Genomic DNA, 17,332 nt, shown 5'->3' with positions numbered 1-17,332 from the left:
AACTGTAGTTTTAATCAGATATGAAAATACAGATTTGGCTGCAATAGATATATTTTTATTATGCTAACTCTTCTGTGTTAAAAGTGATATTTCCTCATGTGTCCTAATTTTACAAACAATGCGTGCTTCTAATCCTCGTCATACTTGATTTGTACTTATCTTGCAGAAACAGCATTAAATGATAAAGCTGTTGAATGACATATAATCCATATAACACTTCTCTAGATAAAGCATGCAATATTGAGATTCCGTTGCCATGGTAACGTGTGTTAGATAGTTATACTGAAACTAGTTTTTCCTTGCACACAGTTTTATCGGTTGCTCATATGACAGAATTTCTGATTTTGTATGAGTTTTGATAGTTAGCAAGTAGCGTATCACAGACTGCGAAAGCCGCCATATTTGATGAAGACTTTTTGAGCGTTCTGAATCCAAATTTTGTATTTCTTTTATGTGTAGCCAGGTGTTCATATACAGTACTACTGTACTATAACTACACATTCAAATTATCGCGTGTCACGCCAGTGTTTGGAATGTGATTAGAATGTATGCAAGAATGTACGTAGGTATGTATGTCCGCGTGCCACACGGACCACTCGTCCATGTTCCAAGCACCGCCCTTTCCCCGCTTCGCTCTTACTTTGTCTCTCGATGGTTACACATCGAGAGACATATTCCAGTCATCATCGCAAATTCCTTACTCTGGAAGTTCCTGGTTTATCTGTCTACGACAATGAAATAAACGCATTTTAAAACACTGAACTGCGATGTGATGTCTTATGAACCTACGCTACAGTAATCACCCAACGTGTTGAAGCCAGATTCTTTCCGCTGCCTGTCCAAACTCTATGTACCTGACGGGAGTTAGGTCTACCCTGTAGAGAGGATGTGACGGTTGCCGCAGAGCCAGTGCGAGGAACCGGCATGGATTGAAAGGGAATGCGACTGTAGTGTTTGGTACTTCGGGTATGAGGGACGCTGCAACACGTCCTGTCAGTAAGAATTAAACCAGACTTAGTGCAGTAAGATGCTTTTCTGATTGTTATTTCAGAAAATGTCGAGTAGGCGTGTAACCTTTCTGATTTGTGACTGGGACGAATCGTCCTGATCTGTCAGAAACTCGATCTTGAACATATTGAACTTTAATATTATCTTCAGGTACATGTATCATGATCGAGAGATAACTATGGGGATGAGTGTGACTGTTAAAATGAGTTTCTTATTATATATTTTATTTTCCATGCCAGGGACAGAAGGATCTTCATCATTCCCGTCCATTTTCCTATCATCGTCATCAGTTGACACCTCACTGCATCCTTATTATAATCACCATCGGCATCATCATCATCTGAATGTTCTGTGTACTATTTTAAGTTTCATGTAAACCCTCCTGGCACTTCCCCAGTATCCTTTGCACAGAATGTAATGTATATCATTCTCATTGATTAGTCATTGATTCCTGTTTAGGGGATAGCACCTGACTACATGCTCCCAATAGTCTCCATGTTAGTATGAAATAATATTGTTTACAGGTTGTATTTTCATTGTAGAGATTATATCATTAGATCAATGAGTTTAAGTAGATGAAATAAATTTCTTGAGAAACCTGTCAATGCTCCAGTAAGTCCATTATTGTTACCAGCAGTAAAGGTTTCTCTTTGCACAAGACTGTAGATCTTATTACCAAATTTGGTTTTGATATTGATTTAAAATACTGGCCTGGAGCGACTTTTATCCAAACTTGGAAATGGATCAAGCGTAAACCTGCTCGTAAGGTAGATCAGTACGGTAATGTCACATTATACATATTGATAGAGACTTGTGATCTGACAACAAAGAGAGGCAAGTTTATATCTCTCACACATGAGACAGATGCCCAGTGTGAAGATTACATTCATATGCAAATATACCGCATACTAAAGTCTGTCAAAGAATATCCATTAGTATGATGATCAAGCGTATAAATGAACATTCGTAGTCAAGGTGAGACGTCCACCAAATTAATCATTATACATGCAATATTAACATTGTGTGTTGCATTCGTCTATATATCATTAATAAGCCCAATTGTAGTATATGAAATGGTATACTACAATTTACACTGATTCGGTCGCTGTTGAGATTAAAAAATTAGATGAATAAAATAGATGACTCCTAGGTGAACAAAACTGGCTGCCGGTCACTTTCACTTTGGTACCAGTATACTGTGTACTGACATTTACGAAGATGTTGGGCTTAAGGCCTTCGAAAAAAGGAAATATAAAAAGAGATTAAAGAACAGATATATTGGCCAACATGTAATTTTGCCGCAAAACCATTATTATCGTCATAACATTCTTGATTACCAAGTTTGTCAATTTCGTCTGCGACAGTCGACGTTGATCTGACAGTCCAAATTATAAATGTAGAATCCATTACAAACGAAATGTCGTCAGTTACTGACAGGACCGACTTCCATTTATAATTTCCGTGGTTATTCTATTCTGAAAAGTGTATAAACCCATTCCACAACACGAGAACATAAGTAATACTAGACGCATCGTCTGAATGAGAACCACATCGCTTTTTATCAAAATATCCATGTACAATTTTTTATTTCAAACAAATCAAAACTACATTTTAAAATAATGAAATTATTTTTAAAATTGCGAGAGTGTAGACTTTTATACCAATAATCAAGCTAAATTTGTGACTGTACTCATTCATACAATTGCTATATATGATGACAAGAGGAGCCGTTTTATTATGGCTGTTCTCGGATTTTTTACTTGCTGGTTAAAGTGGGAAACTTATACGGCGTATTCCTTGTAACAGATGGAGTATACAGTTGCTATGAAGCCAATTGTTAACATCTTGAAAACGTTCATACAATATTATTAAGAAACGCTAAAAATAATCTTTTAAGTCCTTACACACTTACATTGAACTTTCTGTGTATACGAAGATGAAATAGACAGTGACCATATCTCCCCCCATTTCAATACTATGCACATTTCGTTTTCAATTAATTTCATGTTAATAGTTTTTCCTCAAAAAATCATTTAACATATTTTAGGATGTACTCCTGAGAAGTAAAAAAGATCCAACATGAAACTTATTTTTTCATGATGATTCTTTGAAACGTTTTATCCCACAAAGTTGATTAAAAGGTAAACAATCAATATGTTGCTGTGCTTCTTTTTCCGATACAGGTGTCAGAATATGTGTAACAGGAAATAGTTAATTTCCTCATATTATACTTATTTTCATCCTGAATAACAGATACAGATTTCGCGGCAACTTTCTTAAAAATAAATTTTAGTCTTTCATTACAAATTAACGCTATGATACTTGGATATTTAGAAACAAATTTCACTTTAAGCTGCAACGCAACCAAAAAATGAAAATGTTTTAAAAGGCCATTAATCAGTTATTTTACCAAGATCAAGAAATCACCCGAAATTTTTATTTTCCGATAATCAAAAATTAAAGAAAGTGGTAACCAATTGGAATTCACGAATTTGAAATCTGTGATTTGTGACGATAACTCATGCAAAATTTAGACGAAATCTACCCAATAGTTCCAAAGTAATACTGAAGAGAATTACTTTAGCTGACCACAAATCTCTGAAATTGCTGATGCTTTTAACTAAATCACGCCGTCAACTACACCGTCAGGCGAAATGTCTTCATAACGTGATATGAACCGCTAGTGTTCAAGTTGTGAGGGCAGTTATAGATGACAAAGTATATATAAAGTAAAAGTCCTATGTGTTGGAATTAATTATATATTGAATTATGTTTTCCAGTCAAAACATTATTAGTAGAGAACATCCTTAATTAATGAAATATTGTCTATAGACATGATAACACCGCCTTTTTTTCCTTTTTAATTTTTTTAATGAATTCTTAATTGTGTTTTTATAACTACCGTCAATTATTTAAAATATTATAAAAAAAATATTATAAAAAATTAAAAGATATCGACCAAATTTTAATAACTACAAATTTCACTTTAAAAACATACGTAATAATATAATAGTAATATTCTGCCTCTCAAAAATTTAAAACGGTTTGTTATTAGATTCCCAGTTGTAAGACCATTCTCCTGCTCAAACTCAACTTTTGTGCTCATGCACAAGTCTGTGCTCCAGTGAGAACGTACTCAAAATTCGTATTTATTCGAGATCGCCCAGGCTATGACTGCAAGGAGCAGATCTAGAAAAGAGTCCAATTTCAGGATACCATTTCCACCATTCCTAAGCAGCACATCTTTGGGGATACCTTTTCCACCATTCCTAAGCAGCACATCGTTGGGGATACCTTTTCCACCATTCCTAAGCAACACATCGTTGGGGATACCTTTTCTAATATTCTGATAGGCAGATATATAATCTTCGTCACTATAGCGCCTGCAATGACAAATATAGACTAATCAAACGCAGGTATAAATATCATTTTGAGTGATAAAAAGAAAATATAAGATACCAACATATCAACATAATTATAATCCAAACTCAGATTCAATAAAGCTATGGCAAAATATGAACAAATGAAATTTAAACGGAGATTCCTGAAAAAGTGAAAGGAGAATAAGACCAGGTGTTCCGGAAGAGTAAGCGAATTCTCAAAGAATTTCCAAAAGATAAACAAGTAAATAAACTTTTTAAACCAAATTCAGATTAGATACAGCAGAGCTTAACAATGAATTCAACTGAATCATTCACATATTTCTTCCTTCTATGACTCACTAGCGACTGAGGAAGCAGGATTGAGTGATCGAATGTGGAACATTTTAAATGAGACGTGTACTAGCCCCATAATTTAATAAATATCGTAAAAGTGTTCATATACCTGATAATTATAGAAAAATATCAAGTACCTGTGTTTCAATTTACAAAGTGGCATGTAAGCTGAAGCAAACCGACTGCAACTAATTTTTGTACTCTTTATGGACAATATCTTTGTATATAAGGAGCGTTGGTAGATTTGTTTTACTGGCTACATAAATAATCTTAGCTGGAAAAAAAATAGAAAAAAAAAAAAAAAAAAAATAAAAAAAATAAACAAAAAAACATAAAACAAAAACAACAGTTTGCTGGTGCTTTCCTGTGCAATAGTTTGATAGAGTATATTAATTATTCATGAAATTTGAGAAAAGAATAATTAGTAAACCTGCTAAAACAATATTCATCTTCGTCAGTCAAAGCTATATGGTTTATGATTAAGAAGAAAACATTTTCACATTTTAAGACAACTTACTTCTGAATTCTTCTGCTGTTTTTAGGATTGGTAAAGCCATCTTCTGGCCGAGCACACTGAGTAGGCACATGACTCACCAGAACCAACAACACACAAACTGCAATTGTTGAAGAATTTAATTATTAGTAAAATTACTGATTGCTTCGTATCCATATATATATATATATCCAGTGTATACAGCTTTTAACTTTCCAGGATTATCTAGAATACTACTTATCAGTTTCAATAAATTTTAGTTTCGCCATTTTCAAGTAATATTGTGGAAAACTAAATTTTGAACAAATGCCATAAGGATATCTTAAATTATGCTTAATAGTTCATATCAAATAATATTTAATCTCGGATATGTATATAATTATTGCTTTTCCAATACCATCCCCGTGGTACTTTGCGTGATGGATAAACAGTGTATTTGTACTGGTCAAATAAACTCATTTACCTTCATTGAAATTAAAAAGAAACCTGGTTTTCAGAGTTTATAAAGCCATCTATTAAGCGAAATCACCATATGGACACAACAATGGTATACATCATCAGGTCTCAAAACTACTTCCTGTTTGATATGAATAGAATTAGAAAGAAGTAGTTTTATCGAACAGGATAATGTCAATAGATAATTTTGTTTTCAAGTATAAATCTGTTTATCTCTTTTGCGAGGAAAAATGACAGGTTTTAAACCCCATATTCAGACTAATGCAAAGATTCGAGTATCACGCATGTTTGTATTTTCCTTTATAAGTTTATACTTCCGCACATCTGAATCTGTCAAAACGATTTTTACGAATTATGATATAGAACAATCATAACCTATTCTTAATAATTGTACAAGCGTTCTATTTATATCGCCATATTGTATACATGATGCTGTTTCTAGTTGCTTTAAAACCTCACCCCGATATAACTTTCCTTCTAAGTTTTATTTATCAAATAATATGGTTGGTTATGTTACGTTGGATAGTTAGCAGTTTTATTTAGCATATTTAATTAGTTTTCATCTGCTTTAGTTCCAAATGTCCTCCATTAATCAAATACCAATGAAATCAATTCAAAATTGCACTTAAAACCAAAATACGTGTTGAAGTTATTACACAAACAACATATATTATACATTTGCTATATCCTATAAACAGCACTTATTACCTACTTGAAAAGACTATTTGTTAAAGCAAATTTATCATCGTAAAAATATGCAAATATACTTACTTGCTGTGAACATTTTTAGCTTCTCCATTCTGTGGTGTTTAATCAGACGAGCTTCTCGTTTTAATTAAACATATTTTGGTGTTATATTTATATAGGACCCAGATAATTGAAAAAAAGCAGAAGACCAATGAGATAACTGGACTATCAAGGACCACTTCCTACTGTTTTCCTTGCATGCATCCACACACACTTCACATATACTACACATAACCTTAAAACACACTTTCACCCTTCTCCTCACACACTTGACAACTGATAGAGGAAAAAAAGTACTTTTCCGGAACACCTGATCTTATTCTCCTTGTACTTTTTCAGGAAACTCTGTATATTTTTTCTTTTTTTCTCTCTCATATTTCGCTCTAGTTTTATTGAATCTGAGTTTGGATTATGAAGGTGTTGACATGTTGGTATCTTTGTCGACGTTTTGTTTTTAGTTTTGAATAATTTAATTTCGTGACAATGTACAGGTAATTTCCAAATGAAACTTTAGCTATCGTGGAATTCAACGTCATTCGTTTTTTGTATTCTTAGATCTGGAAAGCGTTTAATTTACGTTATGTTATCTACACACTGACAGTTGTTTTTATCAGTGACACACGTTTTTGTTTTCACGATACTCCAAAATGTCAAGGGGAAGTTTTTTCTAAAGATTGTGAACATATACCAAAGAATGATCGATTGCTTAATTGATTGATTGATTAAAATTTCGGACATTAATGTATACCATAGGCTCATAGAATGATTATAATTCAAATTTAACCCCGCATATAAGTATACATAGTGTTTTTGTCGATAACTTTATTAGAGGAGAGTGAAAATATGTGTACTGCTCCTGACGAACCCTTTGTGATCGAAAGTGGAGAGCCTTGTTTAACTCCAGCGGGAAGTTTCAGATATTCTCACAGAATAAAATTCAAATGTTCCGAACCTTGTACAAACGACACACACACGTTGATGTCACATTCCAATACAACTCTAGAATTTGATACAGTATAGCCAAATGATGAACTAAGATGCTTTTCACATGCAACTAACAGCTGTTTCGTCCTTCTATACCTAGAAAGTAAAGCTTAAAGAAGTAGATTATAAAAATGTGGAAAAAGTCGAGATAAATGTGAAAAACCAATACCAGAGATACACTGCACACCGAGTTAAATAGGCCATTAAAATGGGTTTATCTTGATCCAATTCGATAAGTTGTGTTGTTAGGTTTCCTGTTATGTAATAATTTTTATCTCATATTTCATTTCAGATTCTAAAAAAAAAAATAAAACTAAATCAGATTCTTCTCCAAACATTCTTCGGGAAAATCTTTCAATCTTATTTCAGCTTCTTGATGTTGTCGACTCCTCAAATAGAATCATATTGATGACTAAGACAGATTGCCAATTTCATTGTCTCGCATGCAACAAAAATTCGCGAAATTAATAGTTAGGTGGTATTTTTTTCCAGAACCAACGACGGGGGCGTCTTTACGTTTTACCGCACAGTTTCGGGTGTTAATCTGTTGCTCATGAAGACCTTCTTTAACTAAACCTATGTATAGATCTAGATCTAATAGAGCACAACTTACATTCACCATTATCGTTATTTTCCTCGATTTAATATTGTCCAGCAACTCTGAAAATTAAAATCAATCTCTAATAAAATGCCACTACTTTTCCCAATACATATGGAATATAAAATTTCTCATTGTAGTACGGACATCAGTATCAATCAAAGGGGTGATATTTCAATCATTATTATTATTACTATTTGGATATCAGGGATTACAAAACCTATATAATATGTCCTTCTATTTATTGATAAAATGAAATACGGAAGAAAATTGCGGTTTGTAACGTCCAAGCACTTCTCTAAGATCCTGCTGTTTTTGGCGATAAATCCAGTGGACCAGGAAACATTTTAAAATACAATACTCCATACTTATAGATAATATAAGAGCTCTTTATCAAACAATGAACCATGATTTATCAAAATTTGTATTGACCTACAGATTCCGAGTTTCTTTTAAAACTATAAAACAATATCAAGTGAGGCCCCAAGACTTACATTTACTTTCGTAGGTAACAGTAATTAACAGAGAATACGGGTCATTCAGCCTTTTTAATCTCATGTCTTCAACAGCATAGATGTCATAAATCACTCCCCGTAGTTATGATGACGGGGATGGCAACTTTTACCTGTGTACCGTTGCCGTCCTTGTAGTTATGATAACGGGGATGGCCACTTTACTTGCGTACCGTTGGCGTCCCTGTAGTTATGATTACAGAGATGGTCACCTTTACTTCTGTACCGTTGCCGTCCCTGTAGTTATGATTACAGGGATGGCCATTTTAACTTGTGTACCGTTGCCGTCCCTGTAGTTATGATTACGGGGATGGAAACTTTTACTTGTGTACCGTTGCCGTCCCTGTAGTTATGATTACAGTGATGGCCATTTTTACCTGTGTACCTGTGGAATTGCCATCTTCATATGCAAGTCACACAGATTAAAATGTTTATTCTTAGTCTATAAGCCAAATGGCATGTTTCAAAGTTTGTCATTAGCAGACAAATGTGGGGCAATGCCAGGTCAGTCAGTCAGAGTGTTGGCCTACGTAACCTCATGTGAAGATCTGAGGTGGCTAGTTTGATGCTCCCTGCCTGTGATTATTAGTGTTTCTTCTGAAGCTAAGAAACCGAATGGCCTGCTAGGATATGATTGTGTCCTGAAACATTTCACCCTTATTGCTCTGAATGACATGTGACAAGCCTCCCATATGTTGTTCAGTGAGATAGACAAAACCCATATAATATTTCCTTCAATCTATTGATAAAATAAAATACGGAAGAAAATCGCGGTTTGTAACGTCCAAGCACTTCTCTGACATCCTGCTGTTTTTGGCGATAACTCCAGTGGACCAGGAAACATTTTAAAATACAATACTCCATACTTATAGATAACATAAGAGCTCTTTATCAAACAATGAACCATGATTTATCAAAATTTGTATTGACCTACAGATTCCGAGTTTCTTTTAAAACTATAAAACAATATCAAGTGAGGCCCCAAGACTTACATTTAGTTTCGTAGGTAACAGTAATTAACAAAGAATACGGGTCATTCAGCCTTTATAATCTCATGTCTTCAACAGCATAGATGTCATAAATCACTCCCTGTAGTTAAGATTATAAGGATGACCATTTTTACCTGTGTAACTGTGGAATTGCTATTTTCATATGCAAGTCACACAGATTAAAATGTTTATTCTTAGTCTATAAGCAAAATGGCAGGTTTCAAAGTTCATGTGAAGAGCTGATGTGGCTCGTTTGATGAACCCTGCCTTTGATTATTTGTTTCTCATGAAGCTAAGAAACCGAATGACCTTCTGGGATATGATTGTGTCCTTAGACATTTCACCCTTAATGCTCTGAATGACACGTGACAAGCCTCCCATATAATATTTCCTTCTATTTATTGATAAAATAAAATACAGAAGAAAGTCGCCAATTTTATCACTAAGATTGCAATAACCAAATGAAAAAAAAAGATGTGCACAAGACTTTCCTGCAATGAGCTGGACCTTACAGGTAAGCAGGTAAATCTATTGGTCGGAGGTCCTTAGGTGTGAAATGTTGGTGAGTAGAGCAGTGACAATGTTTACGGTCATGTCCAGGTGTTATGTTTGGCACATTGGGCATAAATTCATAGTTTCTGTCCTCACTTACCTGTAATTTGTCTGTGTTTTTATAGGTTTCCCAAAGGGAGAGCATATAGTCGCCACTTTGTCTGCCTGTCCATCGCTTTGTCGGTCTGTCATAATTTTGTCCAGAACATAGCACAAAATTTGTAAGAGGTATCAAGATGAAACTTCATAGATAGATAGATCTTGATGAGAAGTGCTGTGTACAAGAACCACTACTCTCTTCTGCATAATGAAGTAGTTATGTTCTTTGTTATTTTTTCATACTTAAATTTAAATCCGAAGCATAGCACAAAAACTATAAGAGGTATCAACATAACACTTCATAAGTAGATCAATCTTGATGAGGAGAAATGCAGTGTATAGGAACCATAACTCTCTGCTCCATAATTTAGGTATTATTCCCCTTTTTTATTCTTAAATTTTGACCCATTCGGCGAGCGTTTAATAGCCCTTGTTTGTAATAGTTGTGAAAATGAAAAGTGATATTAAGTGTCTCCCACATGAAAATAAGTGACATTATCAGACATTGGATTACATAGAAAATATAGGAGGAAAATCCAGAAAACGTGATATTAACAGGAAAGTGACATTAACCAACATGACATTAAGTGGTTTGCACTGTATATATTTAGGAATGCATTAGTCTTATATAATCAATCTGGTTATAACTTTCTTTTACAATGAAAATAATTATGTTATTTTCAATTGTTTGCATGTCAGATTGTGCCAAAAGGAAAGTGTGCTCATTCATCTAAATATGAAAGAAGAGCGAACAAATCTGGATGTTACTATAAAATATTCTTGTGTGGCAGACTATGGTTGTGAGAGTGCCGGACCTTACTCCGCTGACTGGTATCTGAGGCGAGGGTCTAACCATATGAAAGTAGCAGATCTGCAGGTTACGAGGTACAATGTGAAAAAAACAACATGTTTGTATTTAGTTTTTCTTTACAAGTATAGGCACTTAGGCCATAAGCTGTACGCTTTGTCTGGGATTTCCAATTCTAAATCCTTAGAGTTTTTCTCGGCTTCCAGATTAAAACAAAAAAGACTTCTATACTTTAGGACTTGATAACTGTATAATTTGCATATGCACTGAATTTGATTGAATTCACTTAAGAGGTAAGATGACATTTGATTGGTCAATTGAAGCTATTTTAGATAGTATAACCACAATATTCCATGTTTTCCTTTGCATATCTAGTCCAGATTGATTGTTAAAGAGGTCAATGACCAGATTGATCTAGCAACTTATTGAAACTGATGTCAGCAACAATAGCATGAGCCAAAATGTCACTATTTCTCAAAATAGGCTCAAAATTTCCCTTTTTCCATGATGAGTAATATTCCCCAAATTCAAGATTAACCCATGAGAGATAACCCTGTTGGATTTTAAGTTCATTTGGCTGAAAGTGCCAGGAAAGCTTTTGGTATACCTCGGTGTCTGTTGTCCATCTGTCTTTCTGTCATCCATCCATCCTCAATCCGTCAACGTTTTTCCAAAAATTCGTCACTAGTCATGAAATACTGAAAGTATTTTGACAAAATTCTGTCAGAAATATTCCATGGAAAATGGAAACAATCTTTTTTATAAATGCTTGGTCTTCACCCTCTTAAGTCTGTGGGATGGGGTCCAAAAGGGGGATTTTTAAAAACAAATTCTACTCCTCCTGTAGGAATGATTGGATATTGCTCATATTTGTTCTGAAGCATTGTTAGGTGAAGGAAATCAATTTGTATAAACGGTTGCCTTAGGGACCCTGGCACAGGAGAGGCAGGGCAAAATAGGGAAAACAGATCAATTTTTTAAAATCCCACTTGTCCAGTAGAAATGATGGCGTTATGACCAAATTTAGTCTGAAGCATTCTTCGATGAAGAAGAAATATTTTGCCAGGTGAGCAAAATAGGCCCTATGGGACTCGCTGAAATTTGCAGCAGTATGCCATAATTATAAAGCCAAAAATATCTGTTTTACCATCTCAATATGTCACAGTATAACCATATTACAAAACACTTTATTAAAAGATAACATTGTAACATTTTAAATATTGTTAAACAATTTTAAAGACTTCATTGATAGTCTCAAGTGTCAAATGTGAAAAAATAGTTGGATGAAAAAAACTCTCTCCACAAAGTCATCTTTTCATAATGTACAGAACAGGTGAACTATGTATATAATTCATTTTGGCCTCTTGCTGCATTCAATCTTGGTATTGTTTATCGTTTCATATTTTGCATAAATGCAGAACGACTTATTGTGACTAATTTGACCATTCATGATGTACAAAAAGAAGATTTTGGTGATCAATTTGTGTGTATTTTGATGAATTCCACTGTCACCAATGTAATTCATCATCTACATGAAATGAAACATCACATAGATTATGATCAGTGGACATTAACATTGATAGATCATGATCAAAAGACAGAAACATTATATAGTCCAATATCAGACATAAATATTTGATAGAGAATAATCAGATGACAAAAGCATATGATAGACCATGATCAGACTGAAACATTTGATAGACCAACATCAGACAGAAATATTTGATAGAAAATGATCAGTTGATGTAAGCATATGATAGACCATGATCAGACCGAAACATTTGAAAGACCAACATCAGACAGAAATATTTGATAGAAAATGATCAGTTGATGTAAGCATATGATAGACCATGATCAGACCGAAACATTTGAAAGACCAACATCAGACAGAAATATTTGATAGAAAATGATCAGTTGATGTAAGCATATGATAGACCATGATCAGACCGAAACATTTGAAAGACCAATATCAGACAGAAATATTTGATAGATAATAATCAGATGACATAAGCAATCATGGGTATGACTTAATTGTTAGTCTTTCCTGACTTTTAATTGACTACAGTCCAGATCCTGTATGATAATGTATTTCAGTCTGATCTTTTCAGCGAAGTTTACAAAAGCATCTACAGTAATTTTGTTTTCGGATTTAAGATTCAGTGTTCATATTACTAAAGAAATGGTATGAAGGAAAGACTTTTCATCTTATAATGACAAATTATTGTTTTTGTTGGAATTTAGCTTTTTATAAATCTATGAAATATATACTCTTACTTAATCCGGACCTTGGTGATTTTATGCTTGTCACCTTCTCGTATTAGAATCTATTCGTAGTTTCCGGTTCTCTATTTCCGATTGTGCTGACTGACTTGCGATGAAAACTATTTTGGTCGCACTGTAGGTTTATAGTCAGTTGTAGTTATTAAGTAAGTTGTGGAAGTGCTATGTGGTGGGTCTGATTTTTAATGACCTATCAGACACTTTTAACTCAGCTTCTCCTTCTCTGTATCTTCTCTTTAAGTATCTTTAAGTATTATCTTCTTCTGCATAGTGTAGTATAAATAGTATGTGTATATATGTTTGGATGCAAGCGTCTGGGCGACGTTCCGAGGACAGCCTCATTCTGAGAATTGTTATGAAGACTTGGGTAGCAGAACACAGTTTCTCGGTGTGGCCATGGGTGATTTTTTTGCTCATTAGATTACCCCATTATAAAGGTTTTAATTAAAAATAAAAAAAAAAATCCTTGCTAAAATTGGTCCTGTCATGTTAAAGTGGACAATGTGGGGTTTCATTTTTTTCAGGATAATATTTTAGCTTTGTGTTGGAAATTACTATTTGGACAGTCTCGAATCTGTGTCTACGCACCAAAAACTAGCTTTACAGGAAGTGACATTTTCGTAGTGTTCACATGTGGTCATGTTATGAAGAATTTCCGAGTTGGAATTTGCTGAAATGTAAATACTTTGTTACCATGACAGTGTTGTTGATTGTAAGATAGGTGTTTAGAATTAAATTTCTCCTAGAAAGTTGTAGTGTTGGGTTGGAATTAGCAGTATTTTTGCATTTTTAGCATTTTTTCAGTTGGTAACCATGACAATCAAATGTCAGAAATCAGAGGAAAATTTTTTTTTACACAAATTTCATCTCTCTACTGTTAATGTAATTGTTATATAGTTTATAAATATATATACATGTAATGATGTATTTTCCATAACCAATCTGCTATACCTGTATATCTCAAACATGAAAAATAATTTCAGGAAAAATGCAAATTAACTGTTTACTGCTACCTTGATTTGACAGAATCTACACGTGAGAGAATCTCAAACCAAATTCTGGATATTTGACGGTCAATGGAGACTGCAACCACGTACCGATGTATGTACACAACACTGGCGTCACGAGCAACGGAGCTGTGGCAGGAATCCTAAAATTCTGAATTTAGAGAAATTGGTCTCGACGAAGCCTGAAGTCAGCCTCGTGCCAATCGCCATATTTTTTGCACGGTGGGACCGTGTGGTCTTTGTATCGTGATTTGTTCAAAACTTTCTTAACACCCCCATAAATTCAAAAAGTCTTGTTGGCAGTTTCATTTCTAGTATGTATTGGGGTTCCTACATACAAATTAGATCTAGATCAGGCTAGTTTAGGTGAAATTTTCGTTTGGTTGTGATGTATTACCGCTCTTCCCGTGGAAATTTTCGTATTGTTTTCGCAATTCAATTCTTTTACTTACTTTCAAGTGGAAAGTTATTTTTTCACATTTCTTTCTCTATTTATTACTTTGTAGTTTAATTTTACATTACATTTAATACTTTGTGGTAAAATGATGTGTGAACGCTGATTCTTTGTTTTGATTAACTTGTAGTTTAAATTTTCAACAATTTATTATTTTTATTCTAGAAATTGATCTATTCTTACTGTCCAATATTAATTTCTGATTCAAGGGCCAATAATTTTGACAACTATCCTGAACCCAGTGATTTGAAGGTCAATTTCATTATTAAAAGAAGTGCTAAATTTAATTATGTCAAAGATCAAACTGAATAAACTGAAATCAATCTCAATAGATCACATACCCCTTATCAAAATCTGTTTAGGAATAAATGATGCATTGTGTTTGGAGCGAGTTAAATTAGGAAAAGTTATTAAACCTTCAGAGGAAACAGAAGATTCAATATTCAACACACTCATTAGTTTTAAAGATGTTTTACTGAAGGTCCGTGCAGACAGCATTATTAGTTTCATTACTATTCCTCCGGCTTCCGATTTTCAGGAAGAAAAGTACATCCAAACCAGAATATACTGAAGACCTACTACATCTTTTTCCAAGAAACCCATAAAAATATTATAAACATTTTAAACGGTAAATTAAGAAATTATAACATCATCAATGAATGCTGGACAGTAGATTGGGCCGAGTACATTGTGAAAGTACACAAAAAGCGAACTTCCAGAGGAAAGAAAGAAAAAAATCCCGAGTCACATGTGAAGCAGTCTTGGTACCAGAAACTACTTCAAGGTTTTCGTCAGGATATAAAAAGACGACAACACTTGGCGGGATCAACAAAGAGGACGAGAACCAAATCAACGAAGACGATCGCAAACTGGAAAAGGCGTTAATTGTACTGTGGCTGGTGGTGTGTAATCGCCTATTCCCTTTATAATTTTACAAGCTACCGGATTTCAACTGTCAAGGTGATTAGGATTAACTATTGTGAACGGGAGAAATGTTGGACATCCCAGGCATAGGGGCCAGACTTGCAGACAAAGAAAGGAACTCCGTAATGTATCCTCGCTAAATTCACAAGATTTGCAGAAACCGCTAAATGATCTTCAAAGGAGTGTCGGGACAACCTCTGTTACATACTGGAGGACAAAGCCAGTGAATTTCACACGCTGTTCATTGAAATGGAGCCACATATTGATTTCTATGATATAATGAACAAGTTGGAACGCAGATTTGGTTTCAAAGAACTACCAGAAACCAGCCAAGCTATACTACGTTCAGCAAAACAGTGGCCTGATAAGTCCTTGGCTGACTGGGCGGACCGGGTGCCGTCCATTAGCACAAAGGCATACAAAGATCTGCCAGATGAGTATATGTATCAACAAGCCATATTGACCATCTGTCAGGGAGCACTGGACAAAGAGGCTGGCCAACATACCGCGATGGAGGAGGCACAATCGATACAAGAGGTTTTAGATAAAATAAGATGGTTTCAGCACAACAGAAGAGCCATTTAAGGCCAAGACCGGAAACCAAATTCATCATTTTCAGTCGCTGAAGAGTCTGAGATATCTCCATCTCCTGGTATCCACAAGATGGGATTTCGCAATCCTTAGGTGGCAGGCAGCATCAAGAAAGAAAGCTTAGAGAAAAAAGTGAACAGCCTCGAAAGCAAAATTAATGATATGGAGAAAACTATGAGGAAATTCATGAGCAACCTTTATTACCAGAGGAGGCAAGATCCTATAACACAACCTTCACAGAAGGCTGTTGCAAACGCTTGTTTCCACTGCGGGGAAGAAGGGCATTTTAAGGTCAATTGTCCTCAGCTGGGGGGAGATACAAGAGCCCATGTTGTAAAAAATGAAGAGAAGGTACGAGATGATAATACAGGTCATTCTTTAAACTTGGATAGGTCGAAGGAGGAGGCCTGAATCCAACCTTGACACACATAATGGTCTCAATGACCCTAAAAGAACAAATTGTTGGACCTGTCCAGTTAACGCTAAAAATGATAGATACGGGAGCTTCTATGGATTCTCTTCAATTCTCTTAAATTAGGATGGACTAGAAGAATCACCCATTCTAAAAAAATGGAAAGTTCTATTGAAAAAAAATATTTCATTGCGAACAGGAGTATGTCAAGTCATGTAGTAACAATTGTAGTAATATATTCTGGAACGATGTTTTTAAAAGTTGGGTTAGATTGAATAACTCATTTCTTATGAGGCAAAGCAATTCTGATACAATACAAAAAATCCCTTTCTGGTACAATAATTACATTCAAGTGGGCAGTAGATTTATCTTCTATCCGGTATGGTTTAATGCTGGTATATATACCATCAATGACCTAATCAAAAATTCTGATCATTTGACATTTTTCTCCTTTGATGAGTTTCTTCATAAATTTTCAATTAAGACCAACTATATACAGTATCGTGGCTTGATTACAGCCGTCAAGTGTTTATCGAGAAACCATAACTTCCATCTATTACGATTATTTCAGCCTTTTATACCACTTCTATTTGAATCTTTTTATAAAAGTGAAAAAGGTGCCAAAGATTTCTACAATTCTATTATTAAACCAGCACTAACTCCTACTGGTATTCGAAAATGGTGTGATGAGTTTGACTCTGA

At 34.5% G+C, this 17,332-nt stretch overlaps 2 protein-coding genes across 2 annotated transcripts; one reads left to right on the top strand and one right to left on the bottom strand.

The window, feature by feature from the left end:
• Nucleotides 1–3,942: 3,942 nt before the first annotated feature.
• On the bottom strand, nt 3,943–6,489 carry LOC132544463 (uncharacterized). The gene is made up of 3 exons (XM_060208060.1): nt 6,445–6,489; nt 5,242–5,338; nt 3,943–4,391 (listed from the first exon to the last, which is right to left on the bottom strand). Exons 1-3 carry the CDS (start codon nt 6,470–6,472, stop codon nt 4,145–4,147), a joined length of 372 nt encoding a protein of 123 aa, XP_060064043.1. The 5' UTR covers nt 6,473–6,489; the 3' UTR covers nt 3,943–4,144.
• A 9,387-nt stretch (nt 6,490–15,876) lies between these two features.
• On the top strand, nt 15,877–16,629 carry LOC132544442 (uncharacterized). Its single transcript, XM_060208043.1, has 2 exons — nt 15,877–16,164; nt 16,312–16,629. The coding sequence occupies exons 1-2, from the start codon at nt 15,877–15,879 to the stop codon at nt 16,627–16,629; spliced, it is 606 nt and encodes a 201-aa protein (XP_060064026.1).
• Nucleotides 16,630–17,332: the final 703 nt, after the last annotated feature.

The sequence above is a fragment of the Ylistrum balloti genome, unplaced genomic scaffold (genome assembly GCF_031769215.1).
Source record: "Ylistrum balloti isolate Yb309-2 unplaced genomic scaffold, AGI_CSIRO_Ybal_v1 Utg369798, whole genome shotgun sequence".
Classification (NCBI taxonomy): domain Eukaryota; kingdom Metazoa; phylum Mollusca; class Bivalvia; order Pectinida; family Pectinidae; genus Ylistrum; species Ylistrum balloti.
Note: the sequence above shows the minus strand (reverse complement) of the source record. Positions and strands in the feature narration are given on the sequence as shown.

Coding starts and splice junctions, on each gene's coding strand:
- LOC132544463 (XM_060208060.1), bottom strand. CDS start 6,472: ATGGAGAAGCTAAAAATGTTCACAGCAA. Junction 5,339..6,444: donor GCTAAAAATGTTCACAGCAA/GTAAGTATATTT, acceptor CAACAATTGCAG/TTTGTGTGTTGTTGGTTCTG. Junction 4,392..5,241: donor AACAGCAGAAGAATTCAGAA/GTAAGTTGTCTT, acceptor TTGTCATTGCAG/GCGCTATAGTGACGAAGATT.
- LOC132544442 (XM_060208043.1), top strand. CDS start 15,877: ATGGAGCCACATATTGATTTCTATGATATAATGAACAAGTTGGAACGC. Junction 16,165..16,311: donor AGGCACAATCGATACAAGAG/GTTTTAGATAAA, acceptor CGCAATCCTTAG/GTGGCAGGCAGCATCAAGAA.